A 23,074-nucleotide genomic window follows, 5' to 3' on the forward strand; every position below is an offset into this window, starting at 1 on the left:
TATCACAGAGTCTTTTTACAGAGTACCACTTTAAGACAGAAAAATTACTGGTTCTCTAAAACCAGAGGGAATCAGAGCGCAAGGACTGGCTAACAGAATTTTATAGCTTCATTAATATAAAAAGAAAAGGAAATTTGGTCCATATTTTTCCTTAAGCTGACTGGGACTAATTACAGAAATCTATGTAAAGGGAACCATTTAGGATCTTCTGTTCCATCTTCATGTTTAAATGGCTCTTATGTCTTCCTGTTTCTCTTCCACAGTGCCAGCACTGAACAGCCTAACAGCACCTTTCATGAGAAACATGAAGCTTAAGTCACTGGCACCCCCACTAGCACATGCTGCTTGAGGCATAAATTCACAGTGAAGCAAACTGATTAATCAATGCCCTTAGAAAGAGGCTTCTCCCTCACAGTAGCAAAGGCTAAGAACAAACGTTATCAGCAGTGTGTGTGGGCAAGAACACCATTGGTTTACTAACACTGCCAGCAAGCTACATGTTGGTGAGTACTCCTAAGGTATAGCAGACAGAATCCAAATCACCCTGACTTTCTACATTTGGAAGTACTATAATAAGGAACTCTAGACAGTAAGAAGTTGGGAGAAATAATCTATCATTAATTCTGCAGTCTCCAACTCACCAAAACAACTTTCAACATCATCTTACCAGTATACTACAAGTAGACTAATTTTTTTCCCTCCAATCAAAGGACTTTTTTACTCCTGAATAAACAAGCTATTACAGGTACTGGACACTAGCCCTAGATAAGGAACACCTGCCTTGTATTTGACACACTGCAAACTCCTCAGTTGCAACTGTGAATGAATACTAAAGGACAGCCAGCAACACCTACAGAAAAAACTACATTAAAATCTTGGCAAATAAAATAAAATCAGCCAGAATAAAGGCAAGTCTATTCAAAACAGATTAATATTTAAGGGCATTACTCATTGTCTAGAGAAGTAATTTCCAGAAATCAGTTAGAAAAAATGAGATACCACAAATGTATCGATCCCACCTGCATCGTAATTTTTGTCATTTTAGGATTTTGTTCTTCATAAAAAACACCGAGAAAAATTGACAACACACAACATCTCTTCCATGCCATATGAAAAACATCCCCATATGCACGTAACAAAACATTCAAAAATAGAGAAAGTTCCAAGCAGCGTACTACACTAGCATCATTAAGTGTACAGTAAATTAAGAAGCTTCACCTCTCAGAGTACAAACTAATCTTTCAGACAGAAATGAATGTTTTTAGTATGAATTCAATATATTTAAAGAGAACATAATCCTGTTTTGGAAGAATTCCAGCATATGCACACAGTTACAAAGTGAAGAAGCTAAACTGTGTATAAACTACTGCATACTGATTACTCAGATACTTTTCTAACTCAAGACTTGAACTGATACAGCTATGACATCCTCTATATCCTAGTTATTTCATTAAGAGTATTGCCTAATTCAAACTGATTCTTGTAATCCTTTCTGGCAAACACACTGAGGTACTCCTTTAGCCAAAACAGACTCTAATGATCTGTTCAGTTTTTCAACAAAAGTGATCACAATTGAAAGTGACAGTAGTACCTGTCTGTGATATTAAAAAGCCTTCAAAAATTTCAAGAAGAGAAACTTTAAGCTAATTCTTGGTGATCACTTCCAACTTCTTCTGCCCAGGAAGTACTGTATAAGTTTAGTTTAAGTGTATTATGATTTAGGAATACAGATTGGTAAAGAAATTAATTTTCAAAAACCCGTACAGCATCATAAAAGGAATACAGAAGGACAAAAATATTACTGTAAGTATATTTGAAAAGAAGCAAATGCAAGGCAGTCACAATAGTAAACCACTGCTAAAGTATGTAAGTAAAAACTTAGCAATACAGTTTTGACTTAAAATGTTTCTAGCAGAACAAAGCAGAAATTCAGTCACTTACTTTTGGAACAGAACACTTCTTTTTTTTGACTCCTGCTTTTTCTTCACTCCCCTCAGCAGGCTCCTGACTGCTTTCTTCAACTGTTTCGTTGATAGGAGTGCTGATGGCTGGATGGGGCTTCAATAAAAAAACATCAAAAACGAGATCTAAATATCTTCCTCAGCCAAGGTGTGTTCTTCCACACACATTACCAAAGAGAGCATAATGCCAAGGGACTCCTCTTAGGGCTAAAAGAATATTAAATATACCTTACTTCATTAATTTCCACTGTTTTCAGTTTAAATTGCAAATTTTTATTGAACTTTCAAGCTCTAATAACTTATTTTCACATTACTAATACTGCAATATAGGGGGGTTTATGTATAACATATCATTTTAACATACCTGAAAAATAAGAAATCAAAAAAAGTTTGTTTTGGTCAAACACAGCTTCTGGTGCTACTGTAAAGAAGTGCATTTTTAAATAAGCTAACAATCTTAAGTAATCCAACTACCTATCCTAAAACATAAGCAGAAAATATTACAGGAAAGTAATTAAAGAATTAAACTTAAAACCATAAAAACAGAGGAGATACAGACTAAATTACTCTTTTTTTATTCCACTACATTGTGGATGGCTTTCTCCCTCTTGCACATTAGCTGCTTGAAACAAAGCTGGCATTTCTAATTTTGACCCCACTGAGGGTGTGGATTTGGGTTTCAGCCCAAGGCACAGGCTCCTTTCTCCAGCTCCCTTACTAGCAGATACAGGCAACATCTGCAAGGAGTGAATACTGCTCTCAGAACATTCAAGTTCTGTCAATCAAACAGAAAATACGGCTCTAAGAAGGCCTTATTGACATGAACTGTAGCCAGAAAAAGAACAGGAAAAGAATAAAATTGCAAGTGAATTCCTCTACACAAATAGCTGACAAGTCTGTCCCTTTAATGTTACCCTGTACGCAGAATAAAAGCTCGATTCTGCCAGCATCTTCATGTGATCACCCATTCCCATCTGACCATACCGGCTGCATGTCCAAACATGAAATTATCTACTTGCCCTGAATTTTTAAACCCTGACACCTGAACTGTGTTCTCTGCTGCTGTCCAGTAACTTTGCTTCACTTAGTCCTAAGAATCTGCCTTAAAATCAAAGATTTGTATGTAAATAAAACACAGAGATCAAGAAATATCCTAAGATACATTCATTTCTAAGACCTTAGCTAAAAAAATGTCCATTCTGTGCACTGAATACTGCAACATATTACCAGGCCATAATACACTATTCTACTTTAAAATATTGTTGGGAAAATGGTGTATTTACTCATCAGTATCTACATTACCTTTCCTCTCAAGCACAATTGCAGAGTTACAAAGATCTCAGGAATACGAACAGTTGTAAGTACGTATAGATACATAGTTAAAATTAAAACTTGCCGTGCACTTAAAAAGTGTCACACTTTTAGCCTTGTGCTCCAAGATTGCCAAAGTGATTTCTCATAGCTTACAATGCTAAATGAGTATCCCCATCCATCTATTTCATGCTTTCAGTACTAGACATCAATAAAAAGATTTAAAAATATATGAAAATTTGTCTAACCTGCAGTTAGACATAAGAGCAGTAATTCATTACCCCAAAGCAGGAAAGCACTTATTGCCTTTCTCCCCTTTTCCCAAAAGCAACAAAGACTTGCAGACTCTGCAAAACTTACCTGCTGATGAGAGAATTTCACTTTGGGATTATTGTCAATTTCCCACAATCCTTCATTAAAACCCTTTCTTTTATTTGGCTTGCCATACTTGTCTTTATTCTCTGAGTAAGGGAATATGTCCTTTGGTCCCAAAAACGCCCTTAAGGAGAGAAAGAACATTTACATTTTCAACTGTTCCTTCCTAAGACGGACCAAATGTTATTAAGGCATTAAATTCATTACTACTGTAACAACTGTTCTGCTACATAAGCATCCTTAGTTTTCTAAACGTTCGCTTTCAATAGCCCAAGGTTCACGTTACTACCACCACACACAGAGACTTCCCTCCTTCCCAGAGTGTTGGATGTGTGAGCAAGAAATGGTCCAAGATACAACTCAAGACTGTAGCTGACAGGTCAACCAACTACTGTGAGCCAGATCAAAAGCGAAGCAGCTTGCAAATAAACAGAAGGAGCAAATGCTTCTTAGGAGAAAAACAAAGAATCAGGCTTAAATGTTAAGAATAAAGAATCCTTGAATCTGGATAATGAAAAGTAAGAACACAATTTAAAGGAGATGAAATGGTTCCAACATTTCAAAATTATTGAATTAAAAATAAGATTAAAATATAAGAATATTTTTATTGTGTTGGAAATGAAAAAGCACCACCTGAATACATGACTGCCCATATCATGTAAGAATGCCATGTAGTTCAGCATGAATTCAGTAGTTTTTCAGTATGTGACAGGAACTCATAACTTGATTTATGAAAATTAAACAATAGAAACTTTAAAATGTTTCTTATTTTAAGCTCTCCCTCAGCCACTTTCTTGATGAAGTAAACATGAAAATTATTTTATGTAATATACTTGTGGTAGAGGTCTTGGCCCTGTCTGGGTATCTTTTAAGACAAAAAAAAAAAAAGACTCCTGCATGGCACTTTCCCTACTCTAAGCTGTCTAACTAGAGCTTTTACCTATTGGCTTCTCATATGACAGTCACAGTACTCACTACTAGTTTCTCTGAGTAAGACTTCAGAAAACAAGGTACCATGTTACTGAGAATGAATATTCTGATTTCTGCTGAAGAGTATCAAAGACTATCTAATTCCTGTTCTTCTTTCATGACCTTTCAATCCATATGCTGGTAACAGAAAAAGACCACACTTTGGTGGTACTTTATGGTTTCCCTCAGACATAATTTTGTCTGATTGCAAATGAATCAGATCCAGCTCTTTGAAAAGCTGCAGATACTTGCTTTCTAAAGTACTAGTTTATAGAAGAGCTAATTAGGTACTTCTAAGCTCCACTCCACTATTTTCTTCATCATCCTTAAAAAAAGGAGTTACTTGAGACTTACACTCTCTAAAGCAAAGAAGAAAAAAACACCAAACATCTCATAGAAAGCTTAAGCATTTTTTATTCCAGCAGTAAACATTTATTTATGTGCACAAAGTATTAAGTAAGCCACTGTTGGATTCACTCACCTCCTGGTAAGAGATGGCTAGAGAAGATTCAGCCAGCATGGGAAATGTGCACCTGCAAAGCTTATTTATCGAGACCACAAAGATAGGGAGGGAGACAAAGAGCAACTGGGAGAGCCAAAAATAGGAAATACACTGCCTCCCTTCTTCCCTGTTCTCTGAAGGGAAGCATTTTTCCAAGCTCTGTAAGGCTCTACCCATATTGCTCAGGCACTGAAAAACAGCACAAACCAGCTACTATGAAAAGATCATGAGGCTTTCTGGGCTGCTGTAGTTAAATCCCCATGTACCAAACAACAAAAAGAAACACCAAAATTGAACGAAGAGAGATTACCCGAATGCACAGGCTCCAGAAACTAGTTTTAGTGTGACCTTCTCTTTGTCTGTGACCAAAGAAAATTTGCACTGATGTGATTTACCGGCACAACATATCCAGATAAAGCTTTTATTAAAATAGCATTTATTTCATTACTCTCCCAAGGTATCAACACGATTGGATTTTTTGACAAAACTTACGAGAAAACTAACAACAAGTTAATTCTTGTTTACAATAATCTGCAAAACTGCATTAATATTATTTCTCAAAGTCAAGCAAGAATTATTCCCAAGCCAGTCTTGTTTTCCTTTTTCCTGCTCTAACTATCCACTTTTTAGCATAATTAAACTAAGTATGTGGATTTCCAGAATTGCCACTACTTACAGTAAGATGGACTGTATATGTGCAGTCTACTAACATTTAAAGATCATGTCTAACTTTGCACAAGTGTTCAAGACTTAACCCTGAAAAGCATAGCAGAAAACAAATATACTGAATTTACTTTAATTCCCATGAAAAAGTACAGAAAATTGTTAACTCTACGTAATTCCTAATGGACCACTAAGTCACTATTTACAGCTACAAACCTAAAAAATCTACATGCCATAGAACATCATTCTCCTTTTTCACCTGATCTGCTCCTTCCTATTGTTAACTAGAGCTATCTGCTGTAAGCAGTGAGTGAGACCAAGGAGGTTCAGCTGTTACCACTTTACAGAGCACTAACAATGTGCTTAAACAAACACCAGGAGACAGCTGGGTCATGGAACACCCTGTAAGTTGCAATTTGTATGAAAGTATTCCATGATCTCTGAAACACAGTAAACTCGAAACCACAGCCTAACAAAAAGGAGAAACGTTATTTTGTAACCATATCAAAGAGTAATAAATAGACATTTCAAATTCACCCATGTATACTACAAAAAAACCCTGCCACCAAACCCACACATGTCTCAGGAGCCTAACCTAAATCTGTTGTCAGCCATGATGATTCTCAAAACTTGCAAAGACACTTTCAGCTTTAGAGAAAGAGTTATTTCTGTCTCTCTTATACTCAGCCTGTGTTCCTGAACTTACTTACAACTGCACAAAGCCACAGTGCAATCCAGAATGACACATGTATTACCAAGGGCAGAATCAGAGCCACGTGGCATTTCAGTTCTCAACAAAAAAATTCAGCTGGGGGGAAAAAAAGAACTAAGAAAAAAGATAACCTGCCACATTGTTTAAAGTTACAATTAGAAAAAGTAACAAGACAAACCTCGAAACCTTGAATGAAATTCCAGGAACTTCTCTTTTTCTACAAAACTACACACATGCACAAAACACCACCAAAGTAAAAACACTTAAGTCATTGAAAGATCTATTGAAAGATCAGAACAGTTAAAAAAAGACACATGGGCCAAGCATAAAGAAATCTTTTATATCAGAAAAACCACTTCTTCAAAAAAGCACAAAGTTAAAAAGTGATGTCAAGAGAATCAAGGATGCTTCTGCTTTAATTCAACAGAGTAATGTAATGTGCCTCAGCATGAATTACTGAAAGACAGATGCAAACTACCAGATTAAGGCAATTTCAACAGATTTAATAAAATGAAATAAAAAAGCAAGGTCTTTCCAAAAAAATGCAGAAAAATAGAGTACTTGTATACACAACTTCTATCTTTGATGTGCCGTTTTATTAAGAAAAACAGAAGAATTAAAAACACACCAGTACAGGTTTTAGTTGTTTGATTTTTTTAAACAACTCAACAAATGATGTCTTAGATCTACACTAACAAAACTAGTCATGATACAAAACAACAGGATAACTTTCAAAAAGACAGAACCACATAAATCCTAGCATATTTACACTCAAATTCAGCAGTGGAAGACAAAGTCCCTCAAAGAAAGTGTTGTATCATTGCAAAATGCCAGCATTGCTGAAAGTCCCCAAAGATCAATATTTTGCAGGTTCACAGGTGTAAACTTAACTGCACTTCCTAATTTTTCTCCACAGATCTCATAAAAAATAACAACATCCATAATTCAAAACCTTTCCTGAAAAAAAATCAAGAGAAACAACTCCAATACATGATTAATTGTCTGTTTCTCAAATTTTGCCGACTTCACTGTTCCCAGCATTATTTCATTTTCTTTGAGAATATATTATTGAGCACTTTGAGGATATGCAGGACTATAATTAAAACTCGTTACTGAAAAAAGAAACAAACATCATTCATACCAATGTGGGCATGATTTTTTTCCTTCTGATGAGCCCAGTGTACACAGTATGGTTATGGTCTACCCCTCACCTGAACAGCTTAAGCAAATGTTAGAGAAGCATGTCTTAAGAAAAGAGATCAATTTAGGAAGAGCTCATCTACTAATGAATGTAATAGTTTAAAAACCACTACATTCAGAGAAGATGGTAACTTTTTGTTACAGCATTTTGGAATGAAAAAATATTACCCCTAAATATAAAGGACTTACGTCTCATGGGTGCCAAAAAAGAAAATAGGCATTTTATTCATAGGAGGTTTTACTGCTCCATCAGGAACTTCATCCACCTAAGAAAAACACAGACCACAATTCAAGTCAAGTTACATTTACAAACAGTCTAGGGGTAGATAAGTAAAAGCATTAAAATAGGAATAAAAAAGCTAGAGAAGTAAAGTAGATCTTGAGAGTCCTTTCTAACTGTATGCTAAAAAAAACCCAGCAGAATTAAAAACAGTATTAGCAACAATTGAAAATGGCCACACTTCTAGTTTACAGCAACCCTTTTCACATGTATCCTTCTTTTAAAAGCAGAGATATGATGTGCTACAGCTAGAAAGCACAGTTCACTTCCATCCACATACTGCTCTTCCCTAGGCAAAAGAAACTTTCTACTCTTCTGCTGACCTGCTAACTTGCCAAAGCCCAAATATCAACTACTACCAAAAGGATGATAACCTCCAAAAAACCCCTAATTCCTAAGTTAGCATCTTCGCTAAATACCTTTTTATCTACATTCCCACAGTCAGCAAATGACCCACAGCAGCCCCAGAACTTGGCATGCCTCTTTCACGGGAGCCGGGAGAGTGTAAAAAAGGACTAGATAAGTTACTTACATACACTTAGCCTATGTAACAGGAAGCACGGTAGAAATTAGCTGACTTAGGAGTAACCCTGCCAGAACTTCCCATTTTCCTTTTGCCAAAAAAGAGCATTTATGTGGGAACAGCATTCTTGTACAGTCAAGGGCCTGCACAGCTCTAGCATCACACTACTCTACAGCGGTCTTCATTCCTTAAAGCCAAGTTACACAAATTAGGATCACTAATGACCGCAAGAGAAGACTACTTGTTAGCAGCAGTACTTGTTAGGGATCTGCAATGTGCCTGAGAAGCCGCTGGAGGCTGGAGGCGCTGCCCCACACAGGTGTGCGAGCACATCCCGCGCAAAAACGAGGAGGAGGGCGAAGAGGAGTCTCACCCTGGCCGGCCAATGGGGATAACCTTTCATCTTGGCAAAGATCAAGTCTCCGGGTTTGAAATCTCGGCTCATGTTCTCTCACCGATGTGACGCCCTGTTGCCACCAGGAAAGCCGGGCCGAGGGAAGGACTCTGCGCCTTCAGCACCGGCCGAGGCACCGCTCACTGCCGGGATAAACACAGCGGGACAGGCGCGGACACAAGGGCAACACGGGAGGGCACGTCAGCAAGGACAGGAGGCCCCGGCCGGAGCGCCGCGTCCGCCGCTTGCCCCCGCCGGGAGACCCCCACGCCGCCCGCACCGGACGCGCCCGTCCCCCGCCTCCCGCCGTCCCCGGCCGGCACCCCTCACGCACGCAGGCACGATGGCGCGGGAGCGCTGCGGAGGGGGCCGGAGGAGAAACTCCGCCCGTCCGCCTTCCCTCTCTCTCTCCACCCACCCATTCATCCCTCTCTCCAGCCTTTTTTTCTTTCTTCCCGCCTTCCCTCCCGCCGCCTCACCAGCGGCGCCCCAGCTGCCCGCTACCCACCGCGCTGGCCTCGCCGCCCGCCGCGGGAAACACGGCCGCGCCGCCTCCTCCCGCCCGGCCCGCCGCAACGGGGCGGCGGGGGAGCTCCGGCGTGGCGGGGGGCAGCGGCTCGGGCCCCGCCGTAAAACAGACGGCTCGATCCGCCCCTGTTCCTGAGGGAAACGCGGGCAGCCACGAGAGGAAGTTATCCGCCGGCCCTGAGGCAGGGCTGGAAGACGGAATGGGACGAGCCTAATTCCCCCCGTCTCCCCTCAGCCATGAAAGTGGTTCGTCCCTTCCTCGCGGGGCGCGCAGGAAGCGGGGCGGAGCCGCGGCGGCGGCGCAGCAGCAGCGCAGGGGGAGGCTGAGCGGGGTCGGGGTCGGGAGCGGCGCCAGGCGGCCCTTTACTCTAGGCAGCCATTCAGAGGGAGCACGGGCGAGTGGCCCCTTCACAGCCGGTCACAGGCTGGAGTCGCCACCCTCGTTTGCAAAGCGCGCGGGTGCGATACGCCCCCTCAGGAGCTCTGTTACCGAGCGTTGCTCTTCCCGGGCTTCTTCTGCCGTGTTGCTCCCGTCCCCGAAGCTGCCCGTGTTACCCGAGTACTCCCCAGCTCTGCTCCTGAGGTCTTGACTTCCCCCAGCATCCAACAAGCCATGGTTTCAGTTTCTTAAGTCTATCGAGCTACCTGCTTCTCTGTGGCCATTAGCTACTTGTGGTGGGTTTTGTTTCTTTGGTTGATCGGTTTGAGGTATTTGCTTTTGTTTAACTACGATTGCTATAAGTTCAGACTTCCTGTGACTCCACTTGTCCTGTCCGTATCTACTCTTTCCTGTTTACCCATTCACACTAAGCTCTCTCTCCCAACATTTCAGCCACTGTGCTCTCCTCTCCTGCTCCTGTGAGATGATCTCTTTGCTGAGCACATCAGGTACCTCCAACCTCCCCATGCTTTGCTCTACAAATACCTTTCTTCAAACAGAAGACCTCAGATCCAGATTTAAACTCAGTATCTTCTTTCTCAGAGCCTTCCTGTCCAGTTGTGCCTAGTTCTCTAGTTCTTCTGCATCAAAAATTAGCTGGCCTTTCAGCTGTGCTTTAGCGCTATGTGATGGTCCCACACAGCACCACCTCCAAGTCACTGTACTGTATGTTTGTGCTATACAATGGATGCTAAAACCTCTCAAAAGCTGGGAGAGTTGTGGCCCAAAAGATTACACCAACACTGTTTCACAGGGCCAAACCTACCCATTTTTCGCTTGAGTTCTCATCCCTGGTGTGTGGCCTGATGCACAAGTTTCACAGGCCAGTTTTTTTGCCAGCTGCCCTTTGTGCTATTTACACACAGAGATAAGTCCTCATAGAAGAGTCATCTCTCCACTTTCAGCTTTGATACTGAAACTCAGGTCAGGCCCAAAACATCTTCTGCAGTTGCCATAGAGCAAGTTTTGCTTTGCTCTAGGCTCTCTTCTCCTTAAATGCAAAATGTTCATTTATAAATGTTAACTGCAAAACTTCACACCATCTGTGTTAAGCAGGAGCAAATTTCAATTTTCTGGTGGCTTAAACAAGTCAAATTTTCTTGATTTTTTTGGAGATGGCAAAGCTCATATTCTTGACATCAGCTTCCTAGAGGGTTAGACAAAATCTTCTAAAAAATAGAAAAAGATCCACATATTAGACAGATGAAAAACTATTTTCCCATGCAAAGATGAATGACCACTTGGGGCAAAAGTTATTAAAAAAGAATAAGACTAAGCTGGAGTGTACATCTAGAATTGCTTAGAGGAAGATAAAATTTTGACGGTGGCACAAACTTTATGCATTGCAGATCATAGAATCATAGAATTATAGAATCGATTGGGTTGGAAAAGACCTCCAAGATCATCGAGTCCAACCCTTGGTCCAACTCTAGTCCATTTACTAGATCATGGCACTCAGCACCATGTCCAATCTCAGTTTAAAAAGCTCCAGGCATGGTGAATCCACCACCTCTCTGGGCAGCCCATTCCAATGCCTGATTACTCTCTCTGTAAAGAATTTTTTTCTGATATCCAACTTAAATTTCCCCTGGCAGAGCTTAAGCCTGTGCCCCCTTGTCCTATTGCTGAGTGCCTGTGAGGTTTTTGCTGTACTGAATCATTCTTATTTCAGCAATACATAAAGTTTCACATTTTTTCTAAATGAGAAAGTGTTAAGCACTGCAAAAACCTGTGCATATTAATATTTTGCTAAGCAGGAACTGACAATCAGCATGGATTCCCTTAGCTAAGTCACTACTCTGTTTAATCATGTAGTTAGATTTCTCTTCAATATCAGATAAGTAAGTTCATAATTTAGTTTTGAGGCAATACTTTTGTAATCTCTTGAGACTATTACAATTCCTTCAGCCTTTGGAAAGAGTCTTCTGAGTGTGATATTTTTCATGAATCAGAAGCTTTGCATCTTGTATTAAAATCAGGGAAGAGCAGTTAAAAATACTTTGTTTTTCCTAATGAAGGAAGCAACACAAGATGACTTGATGTCATGCAAAAGTAGGGTGAGGTGTTCTTCTAAAGACACTAATGTGACTAAAGCATTTTTAAAGAAACCAAAATATAATTTGTTTTTAAAGAGTGAAAAATTAAAATTGTTCAAACAAGCTGTGTTTTGTCTTTACTTGGGCTCATTTGTACCTGTTAAGTAAACATAAGACTGAAGATACAATACTGAAGCACAGAAACAAAAGAAGGGGAAAAAATCTATTTTGCAATTCCGACATTGTACATACAAGAGAGTAAGTTTCCATACAGATGCTTTTAAAAACTTTAAGGGACTATATTAGCATTTTTTAGCAAATGGTTTAATTTTGAAAGTCAGAATCTATAAGGCCAAAGCCCAGATCCGCCACCGGGTGCTTGAGTAAGAGGTCAGTACACTGACATGCATTAAGTTATTACAAGCCAGGAAGGAGCTTCAGAGATGAAAAACAGTTCTTTGAAGAGTTGTATGTCTTAAGCTTCTGTGGAACGATCATTCCAACTGATTTCCTATAGGTGTGGATTAGGTCGCATTGCAGAGAAGCACCCTGGTGCTGTGTCTGCAAGTGAGGCATTGCTTCTTTCTCTACCATCGCCAGACCCACACTTAAGCACCAGGTTCTTCTCTTTTTTTTCATAAATATCAAGCACTTCTTCTAAACGTATAATCAACATCTCTTTCTGAAAAATAAGTTAATGTTGAATTCCATGTACCATATCATCCTGATTTGTTTCCACCTGGACAAAAGGGAACTGAGGGGAGCTCTTACTGCTCTTTGCAAATAGTTGACAGAAGGTTGTGGCAACGTGGGGGCAGTCTCTTCTCTCAGGTAAAAAGAGCAAACAGCCTCAAGTTGCTCCAGCAACGTTTGGGTCGGCTATGAGGACAAATGTCCTCACTGAAAGAGCTCTCAACTGTGGAACAGGGTGCCCAGGGTTGATTCCCCATCCCTGGAGGTATTTAAAAGACGTGTAGATGTGGCACTTAGCGACATGGTTTAATGGTGGCCTTGGTAGGGCTCTGTTAACAGTTGGATTTGATGATCTCAGAGGTCTCTTCCAGCCTTGATAATTCAACGGTTCTCTATATCGGATGTATTTTTGCACGTGGGAGGAAGGAACCGGTGTTCCTTTAGCTACAAGCATGCAGCAACACTGTTATGTCTAAAGTAATCTTTTGTGAATTACTAGGAAGAGAAGTGGTAACCTTGTTATCGGCCTCTCTTGTCCACCCTGTGGTGATTTCTGTCCCATGGTCTTTCAAAATAATTTACCGATTTGTTTCTTTTGATAATCTGCGTGAAAAGAATGTGGTGTCCCGAATCTGAGGACATCCACATCTCAGTCTGGCTCTCACGTTAGTGGGTCATTTTCATTTCCTTTCCGTGGATTACATTTTTGGGGCTCACGCCGGGGCTGTGGGCGGGCGGGTACGATGATGATGTTCCGCCGCAGACGGAAGTTGCCGTTGCGCCGCGTCCTTCCCGGCGAGACGCGGGGACCGCGCCGCGCTCGAGCTGGCGTGCTGCTGCCGCTGGAGCTCGTCCCGACGCCGTGCCTTCAGCCTTTCCTGCCAGGTAAAGCGCCTGAGCCGCCAGAACGGCGCTCTGCCACGGCACCGCTTCGGCCAGCGCCGCTCCGGGGCCAGCGGAGGGAAGGGATTCTCCTGCTCTCCTTTTCAGCTTGCTTAAAGTTTTTTGGTCTGAGTTAATGAAACCTTGTGGTTTGTTCAGCCGAAATGAATGCTGATAAGTTTTTGCAGGTTACAACTCAGATGTGTTAGTTACTTCTGGCTTTATATGTTTTAAATTAGTGCATCTGATTAGATTTGTTTGGAATGGTCTCAATCACGGAATGGTTTGGTTTGGGAGCGACCTTAGAGATTATCCAGTTCCATCGCCCTGCTGTGGGCAGTGTCACCTCCCGCTGGACCAGGTTGTTCAGAGCTCCATCCAGCCTGGTCTCGAACGCTTCCAGAAATGAGGCATCCACAACTTCTCTGGGCAGTCGGTTCTAGTGCCTCCCTCCCCGCCACAGTGAAGAATTTCTTCCTCGTATTCCGTCTAAACCAAAGGCCTTGATAAAGTGTATTCAGAAGTTTGTGAGGAGAATATGACAGAAGTTTTGTAGGTAACAGCCCTCCCACGAACTATCTTCTCAAGTGAAAACTTCTTATAGTGTTTTGTTTAGTTGTGAGGCTCTTACAAGATGCTCTGTGCCACTTGGATTTTTTTTTTGTAATTGAATTACGATGCTTTCAGAGTGTATCCATTTGTGTGCTAATAAACTGTGGTTATGTATCTTAGCAGAGGAACATGCGTTTTCAAAATTGCTAACATTCCCAGAAAACAGTCTTTAGATATTTTTCCCCCCATGTGACTTCAGAGTAACTTCAGAAAGTTTTAAATCTTTAGAATTATGTGGATGTGACAGAGGACATTTTCATTATGTTTTGAGACAGATTTTTTTTTCACTGCAGCTATTGTTTGTTGAATAGGGATAGTGAATTCTATTCTGGAGGTGAAACACCAGATTTTTGAGAAAATTTTAGTTGTACCATTTAAAGAAATTTTTTTCTACTGTTCATTGTCAAATTTTGCTGTAAGTTGCAATGAAGCATCAAAAAAGGGTGGTATGAAAAACTAGTTTCATGGTGTTCAGAGCTATGTCTTAATGTGAAAATCTGGTACATCTGATAGAGGTATAGAATCCCATACCATGATACCACATTTTTTATATGCAAGCAGTTGATCTTTACTGAGTGGAATACTACAAATACTCAGTCAAGATATTCTTCTCTTATATAAAGATTTTTAGTGTGCAAGTTGCCAGTAATTTAATGGGCTTTAACATGTGCCTAGAAATTATACCAGAGTCTATAGTTTAGAAATTAAATCTTCAAATATTTTCTTGTTTGAGCTGAAAGGAAAGCTGTGTTGTTTTCTCTAGGAGTGTGAGTGACTGTTTCACGGTAATTATGTGTTTAGGGTCTTACGAACACATGTATCAAGGTGAATTCTGGTGAACAGATGTTAAAAATCATGAATGATAAACTAGCTATTCTTTATAAGTACACTGCATTTCTGTAAGAACTCAGCAAAATCAAAAAAAACCCCCAAACCCACAAAATCAGAGTTTTTATAAATAATGTTTGTTTTTGCTGCATTTTCTGTTAAAATTATAGATTGAAGCAGAAATGGTTTTTTTTCCCCTTCCTATTTCTTGTGCAGATTCTTAGTGACTGAAATGAACAAAATCAGCTTCTAGGTAATATAGCAAGTGCTCCTCTTGGGCACCGCAGTGTGAAAAAGATACCAGGCTGTTAGGCAGCATCCAAAGGAGGGCCACAAGGATGGTGAAGGGTCTGAAGGGGAATCCATATGAAGAGCAGCTGAGATCACTTGGTCTGTTCAACCTGAAAAAGAGGAGACTGAGGGGAGACCTCATTGCAGTTACAACTTCCTTATGAGGGGAAAAGAAGGACTGGTACAGATCTCTTCATTCTCCTGACCAGTCACAGGTCTTGAGGCATGGCATAAAGCTGAATCAGGGGAGGTTTGGGGTAGATAACAGGAAAAGGTTTATTACCCAGAGTGTGGCTGGGCACTGGAACAGGCTCTCCAGGGAAGCAGTCACAGTACAAAGCCTGAGAGAGTTCAAGAAGCGTTTGGACAATGTGCTCAGGCATGTGGTGTGGCTCTTGGCCTTGGTCCTACACATGGCCAGGAGTTGGACAGATGATTCTGGTGGGTTCCTTCCATGTATTCTATGATTCTATGAACATATGACTGCAAGCCAGAGATGGAGTACAGGCTAGTTTCTTGTTTTGGACTTTAATATGAATGGTCATCTGGTGTGGCATTCAGAAGCAAACCTTTAATGACTTGTTAATCTCGAGTATTCAATACAGCTTATTTTTCATGTTACCTTGCTTTAGTTAATGGAAAGAACTCATTAATGAATTTGCTGTTCAGCTTGAAATAAATAGTGGAATTTTGTAATGTCTGTGTGGTAAATGTTATCTATATTGACTTATTTTTTAATACTAACACTGAATTACTGAGTTTTTTCTACAGATAAATGGAGTCATAGTTCAATTTAGTATTCCTCCTGTATACTCCTAAATATCACTGAGATATGTGAGATATGTGCAATAAAGATATGTTCAAGTAGAAATTTTTTTGTGAAACACTTATGAGACTTGCTATATTAAAAGCTGATATCTGACAGCAAACCTAGTACTTGCAATTGTGGCATATGCATTTATCTCCCATAGAATTATTTTGAAGAAAAACGGAGTTCGTAATCTTCTTAGGAGAGGAGAGAACTTAGAGGATCAATGTAAGCAAACAGTATTTTGACATTCTGAAAATGCTGGCAGTGGATATTCTACTATATTTTATATATATGTGTATATATATCTATATATATCTTTATATATCTACAATATTTAAGTTTAGAAATACAATTCTCATTGTTGACGAAAACTGGTGTAAAATTACAGTTGATGGTAATTGTTCACATAAATAGTGACGCTATTTCATGAGTATTAACAAAGGATTCTTTTATTATGTTGGCAAATAAACTAAAGCATGTCTCTGTTACAGAATTTAATGTTTTTATTATATGGAAGAATAATTTTTGAAGCTTTTCAAGTAAAAGTCAAGGATTCATTTTCCAGAGTTTATAGACTTGAAAAGTGGCCTATTGGACATCATGAGCTCATCCTCTCCAGTCAACTGCTCTGTTACAGAAGCTAAAAGGTGAGCTCCACTGTATTTTTAAGTGTAGTAGTACAGTTCCTGGTTTTGTGATTTATTTTCTAGATCCCTGAAAGGATATAATTTGTACTAAAGAATAACCAGATATGGTGTGATGCATGCAAGTTGTGTCATGTCAATATAGTCATTAGATCATAAAATCATAGGATGGCCTGGAATGGATCTCAAAGATAATCTAGTTTCAATCCCCCTGGTGTGGACAGGACACCTTCCACTAGACCAGGTTGTTCAGAGCCCAATTCAACCTGGTCTTGAACATTGCCAGGGATAGGACATCCACAGCTTCTCTGGGCAATCTGTTCCAGTGCCTTGCCACCCTCATAGTAAAGGATTCTTTCTAATATCTAATCTAAGTTTACCCTCTTTCAGTTTGAGGCCATCCCTCCTTGTCCTCTCAGTATATACTCTTCTAAGAAGTCGCTCTCCATCTTCCTTGTGGGCTCCTTTCAGGCACTAGAAGACTTCAAGTAGGTAGCCCTGAAGCTTTCTCTTGTCTAGGCTGAGCAATCCCAGTTCTCTAAGCCTTTCCTTGTAGGAGAGGTGCTCCATCCCTCTAATCAGCTTGATGGCATTTCTCTGGACTTGCTCCAGCTTTGGGTGTGCTTGTTATGTTGTGGGGATCCCAGAGCTGGATGCAGCACTCAAGGTGACGTCTCACCAGAGCAGAGCAGAGGGACAGAATCCCCTCCCTCGACCTGCTGGCCACACTGCTTTTGATGCAGCCCAGGATACAATTGGCTTTCTGGGCTGTGAGCACACATTGCTGTCCAGCCTTTCATTCAACAGCACACCCAGGTTCTTGACAGAGCTGCTGTTGATCTGTTCATCCCCCAGCCTGTGTTGATACTGGGGATTACCACAACCCAGGTCCAGGTCCTTGCACTGGGTCTTGTTAAACCTTATGAGATTCCCATGGGCCCACTTCTTGAGTTTGTCCAGGTCCTGACCTTCAAGTGTGTAAATTGCACCACACTCATTGTGCTGTCAGCTGCACATTTGTTGAGGGTGCAGTTGGTCCCCTCATGTATGGTGTTAATGAAGATATTAAATAACACTGGTCCCAATATGGACCACTCAGGAACACCACTTGTCACTGATACCCATTGGGACTGTGAGCCATCAACCACTACCCTCTGGATGCTACCGTCCAACTGCTTTCTTATCCATCTAACAGTCCACTCATCAAATCCATCTTTCTCCAAATCAAAGCAAAGGATGTTGTGGGGGACCTTATCAAAGGCTTTACAGAAGTCCAAATAAATGACGTCTCTAGCCCTTCCGTTGTCCACTGATGTAGTCACTCCATCATTGCGGGCATGCATACTCGCCATCTGATATGCCGGAATTCTCACACTGACATAGGTGTCATGATAGTTTCTGTCTCCAGTTAGAAACACTAACCTGGAGTTACAGAAGGGTTTCCTGCCATAGGTGTGGTGTTAGGGGTTGGCTATAAGCTTTGTCCATGGCTCTTATTTTTTATATATGGTTGATCTTTGGCACAATTAAAGTAAGATTTAATTCATTCTGTTTATCTTAACTGTGAGAGCTATTTAGGGATATCTCCACTGTACTCTTTTTTTTTGCTGGATAATTAACAGAAGAATTGAAAGGAACAGTTTTCTTTAAAGCTGATTGCCACACAAACCTAGGTAATTTATGTAAAGATTTGAAGGTGGGTTTTTTAATGACTATACAAAAAGCAGTCACTCCCTTGCTTTCATTCCATGTGCTCTCCATGCAAGAAGTATTAAATACCATCAGGTTTAAGTAAGCAAAATGACCTCCCCACTGCTCACAAACTAATAAAATGGGTACCCTTTCTTTAACCCTTGTTCTTTTCCTTAGTCAGCCTCAGTTTTCATTTAGGGTCCTGTTTTCCCCCCTAACCTATGCTTTACTCACACTGATGCCACCTGAGTGCCACTTTAGTTGAGACTCATACTTCTTGTATCATCTTAGTAATACAACTTGCCTTTCTTTCATCTCTGTTTTCACCAGACATGAAAAAGTAAAGGTCTACCAAGCCTATATATGATGTCCACAAACAACCTTTTACACAGTTTACAGGTGCTTTGATTGTTCAGATTCTTCTTATTTCCTGCTTGGCTTACCATAATACCATCTTATTGCAGCAACTAAGCGTTGCTTAAAATAACGATATGGGATTTTACTTAAGTGGTTGCTGATCTTTTATGTTGGTTTCTCTGTGTATGGCTCTCATGGTAAATAGTGAAATCTAATAATGTGCCTATGGTTTTCGTGCAGTACATGTGGATTTTACTGATTCTCATCTCCTGCATTTATTAAAACAATAAAATGCTTAAAGTACATGTCACCGTGTGGAACAATTAGTGATGACATACAGTTACTTTGATCTCATGGATGAAGTCCATCTTTTTTAAATGGGAATTAGACCATATGTATTAAATTATAAAATACTTACAGACTGCAGTTAAAAATGTGAAATTTCATCAGTTATTGTTAGTAATGTCTTTAAAAGAAACATTTAATATAAAATACTGTTCCCTTTTTTGATGGCATTTATGTCCTTTTTGCTAGTGAACTTGTGTGAGAAGACTCATATCATCAGATAAAGTTCATAGTAATGAAAATGTTAATGGTGCCTCTGGACAAATCTAGGGGTAAAGTGATAATTTTTTATTTAGAAAAAAGCCAAATAATTAAATCCCAAAATACTGGAATTTAATTATACTGTCATTTCTGTAATTAAGACTTCATGTAGACTAAGGTAAGCTATTTTAATATTTTCAGTTCTGCATTAAGTGATGCCATCTTTGTGGTTAATTTAATCATGTTTCTCTTTATATATTTTATATTTATATATTTGTATTTCATCTTTAGTAGCTTGTCCTGAAAACTTGCACTTTTGTGTGGAGCAACTGATTATTGCATCCAGTCTTACATAGTTAACATAATGTGAAAGCTAATTTATATCATCTAATGTGAACACTGATTTTCAACTCGTGAAATAATTTAAAAGTTGTCCACTTTGAATTTCTAATAATTGCTCATAAGATTATTAAACTAGTTAGTTAAATACATATGCAGCATTGGGCAGAAGGGAAAATGGTTCCCTTCTGTCTCCAGAGATGAGGGAGCGCTGAGAAAGAGATGTTTGCAGTCTGGAGGATGAGAGGCGAAAAGCCTGTGTTGTGAAACTACACGAGTTTTTTTATGAGGTCCCAGGGGGGAGTTGCCAGAGCTGGGACTGGATTGGGTAAGAACTCTGGATGGAGAAGTGTTTTAGGTGCTCGGTTAGCGAATAGGAAAATGGAGGCACTAACACCCAATAGAAACCCAGGGTTTGGGGACAGACGGGGGCAGTAGCCAATAGGATCGGGACAGAGGCGGCAGTGGGCAGCAGCCACAGCCATGCCACCCTGCGTGGCACCGGCTCCACGAGGCAGAGGAATTCCCGCATGGAGCTGCTGATACTTGGGCTGGCAAGGACCACCCCAGTCCATCCCGGAGCTGCAGGGGCAGCTCCATGCAAGTTCTTGTTGCTCCCACCACTCTGGCAGTGGGGGGAGAAAGGGGAGGCACCCCCCTCCCTGGGCAGGGCCGCGGCAGCCCGTGGAGGAACAACAGCTGCCCCAGACTGACGGAGGCTGCCCAGGTGTGTTCGTGCAGCTCCTGCCGCGACAGTGCAGGAGGGGCCTGGGACCGTCCAGTCCCGGGGATCTCCCAAGCAGGGGCTCACCTGGCCCAGGAAGAAACAGTGCTGTTCCTGACTAGCTCCTGGCGATGACCCACTGGAGAATAAAATGCCTCTGGAGAACACCGGGGAGGACAGGGATAGGGGGATACAATACAGGGCCGGGGCTGGCAACCCAGCAGAAAAGGGGTAACAGGCAGGGAGAGGGGATACAAAACCTTGTAACTAAAAACCCAGTACAGGTACACATAATTTTTAAACTTTAACAAGTCTGTCATATGTATGCAGGTTCTTAGGTTCAGGATGCTTTTCCAGTGCTGTCCTCCTCGAGGTCCATTTTAGCATTTTCCTACAAATACATATTTTAATACTAATTTTTCACTCTCTACATAAAAACTTAGTTTGAGTATTTTCATGTTGCTTGTGGTGCTCAAAGATGGATCCTGCTAGCTGCCAAGCAGACTTTTTTTAACTGAAATAGCAGTGGAAACGAAGATAGAGAGTATATTGGAGGACTAGACCTTTAATTTGTATTTTATTTGTGATCAATTGCTTCTCTGTAGTTTAAATGTATGTATCTTTGAAAGCAAAATGTGGAAGTGAGGTTTGCTCCACATGCATGCATTTCTTTCATGACAGAGATGTTTTTGAAATGATAATCCCTGTTAAAAAATGAGCCTTACTGCAGAGATAAAGACTTGTTAGTCATTTTAATGTATATGATTGGAATTATGCTTTCTAAGCATTCTGCAAGTTTGTTGAATCAATAATAAAAATAATGAAAACTAATAAAAAAGAAATTATCTTTGGGAAATCCAAAACACATATCTGTTTTAATCTCCTGCTGCTACATCTCTCATACCTTGTGCTATAAACAATATATGTAACCCTTTTTTCAAAGAGGTGTGACATGATGGCAACTGCATGGCATAATTTTACTTAAGTGAATGTTTAGAACTTTGACTCACAATCTAATAACTGAAATAAAGGGAGCATTAAAACTTAAATACTCAAGTCTTTTTTGAAAACATTCTTATTCTGCAGCTTGCATCCTGTGGAGCGTGAGTTACTGCAGAATAGCAATGAATCAGAATTGGATGCTGTTTTAGATCTGAGATGGAAACTTCTTCAAGCTAAAAAAGAAAATTTAGACTTAACCATTCAGCACAATCAAGAGGTAAGGAACCTTTTTTTTGTACTTTTTTTTTTTACTCTTTGAATAAGTGTAATCTTGTTTCATTAAAATAATACTCTCACGTGATAGATCAAAATCACAGTCACTAGCTGAAAAATAACAAGGAAGGGGTCACTCTACAGACCTCATACCTACTTATAGGAACTATTAGAACTGCTAGCACCTCTTCTGTCATAGTTGTTAGTTAAAGGTGAATGTAGGTAACTTCAGAACTTCACAACACCAAAATGGTGCAGAAGAACTTTATGGACCCCCAGCTCAATGTAAGAGGTTGTTTGTTTGTGTGTTAATTTTAATCCAGGTTATTCCAGGGATCCATTTTATAGAATCACCCCACAGTTGATAAGGCAGCGGGAAAATAATGACTTAACTGAAGCACTGAGCTAGTCATTGTGGGAGAAGCAGGCCTCTCTTAATTTGGGTATATACCCAGATAATAAATGGATATGGAGCTGCAAACTTGGTTTATTTACTGGATTTAGCCAAAAACAGGTGAATGAGCACCCACCTCAATTGCACCTAGCAGACTGTTAAGAGTAGATTTGTTACCTATAGTAGTAATGATACTTCTTCAGCAGCACAGTTGAAACCAGATTATCACCTGCCAGACTGGCATTAGCAAGTGCGGGCAGCATACCTACTACCAATGAACTATTATCAATAAACTTACTAGTGCCACACTCTGTGCTCACCTTTTCCTGTGTCTGCTAATATGAAAGCTGATAGGCAAACTAAAGAAAAGATTAATGAAGTATTTTCTTTTACTTCATTTTGATATTAGTTTACTACAATAGCATCAAGGAAAACTTTTGTAATGCGGGTAGATTATTTCTCAGGGATGAAGTCTCATTAACAAGTATGTTGCTACTTTTTACATGTTCTGGAGGTATACATATTTTACTTTCCACTGTTCTACATTAAAATAGCTTGGATTCAATTTTCTGGATTCAGTTTTTGGCTGTAACAAATACACTATGTTTCTTAGTCTGTATAAGATCCCTTTTTGAAGCATTTTCCATTCTTAGTTTGTTGTGTTAACATCAATAACATTCTGTTTTGACTACTGAAAATTATTGGACTGAATGTTATGCTCATACATATACTTGTGAGTTTTCAGATGTCTGATAGTCTAGTATCCCAACATGACTGTTTTTCTGAATGTTAAGGAAAGTTACCAGAAAATTGTCTGTGGATTATAATGTTTCTGTTTTTGCATTTTTACTTCTGAGCTGCAGGAAGATGGCGGTATTGAAATGTTAATTTTGTTAAGGTAGTGTATTTTTGGAAAAACAGGGTTATGTTTAAAGTCCGTGAAATTAATCTAGGAATATGATCAGTTTGCCTAAAAAACAGTAGAAGTATCAAAATGTGCATAACTGTGCAGTTGCAAGATTGTGTTTCAAGTTCAAGTGGAATATGATGGTGGTAGTGAATGTGATTCAGAGTATCTTTTAAAAATACTCTGTGGGTGTATTTCTATAACATGTCATGCTTTTTCAAAGGGATGTTGTTGCCAGTTTTCTGA

At 40.0% G+C, this 23,074-nt stretch overlaps 2 protein-coding genes across 8 annotated transcripts in view; one reads left to right on the forward strand and one right to left on the reverse strand.

The window, feature by feature from the left end:
- Positions 1-9,618, reverse strand: part of PSIP1 (PC4 and SRSF1 interacting protein 1) — a 33,725-nt gene extending 24,107 nt beyond the window's left edge. Inside the window, exons 1-5 of one of the 3 annotated variants that reach the window (XM_071580543.1) lie at positions 9,399-9,618; positions 8,870-9,033; positions 7,883-7,959; positions 3,633-3,771; positions 1,942-2,058 (exon numbers count right to left, since the gene is read on the reverse strand). In XM_071580543.1, the coding sequence (XP_071436644.1) occupies positions 1,942-2,058; positions 3,633-3,771; positions 7,883-7,959; positions 8,870-8,941 (405 nt within the window). In that variant the 5' untranslated portion in view covers positions 8,942-9,033; positions 9,399-9,618. The other 2 variants (XM_071580546.1, XM_071580544.1) reach the window with 2 other exon arrangements.
- Positions 9,619-13,393: 3,775 nt separating this feature from the next.
- Positions 13,394-23,074, forward strand: part of CCDC171 (coiled-coil domain containing 171) — a 150,466-nt gene continuing 140,785 nt past the window's right edge. For 3 of the 5 annotated variants that reach the window (XM_071580374.1, XM_071580377.1, XM_071580378.1), the window contains exons 1-3: positions 13,394-13,471; positions 16,502-16,657; positions 21,399-21,531. In XM_071580374.1, coding sequence (XP_071436475.1) covers positions 16,611-16,657; positions 21,399-21,531 — 180 coding nt within the window. In that variant the 5' untranslated portion in view covers positions 13,394-13,471; positions 16,502-16,610. Of the gene's footprint in view, positions 13,472-16,189; positions 16,236-16,501; positions 16,658-21,398; positions 21,532-23,074 lie in introns of those variants that run through there. The other 2 variants (XM_071580376.1, XM_071580375.1) reach the window with 2 other exon arrangements.

Source organism: Pithys albifrons, chromosome Z (genome assembly GCF_047495875.1).
Source record: "Pithys albifrons albifrons isolate INPA30051 chromosome Z, PitAlb_v1, whole genome shotgun sequence".
Taxonomy (NCBI): Eukaryota; Metazoa; Chordata; class Aves; order Passeriformes; family Thamnophilidae; genus Pithys; species Pithys albifrons.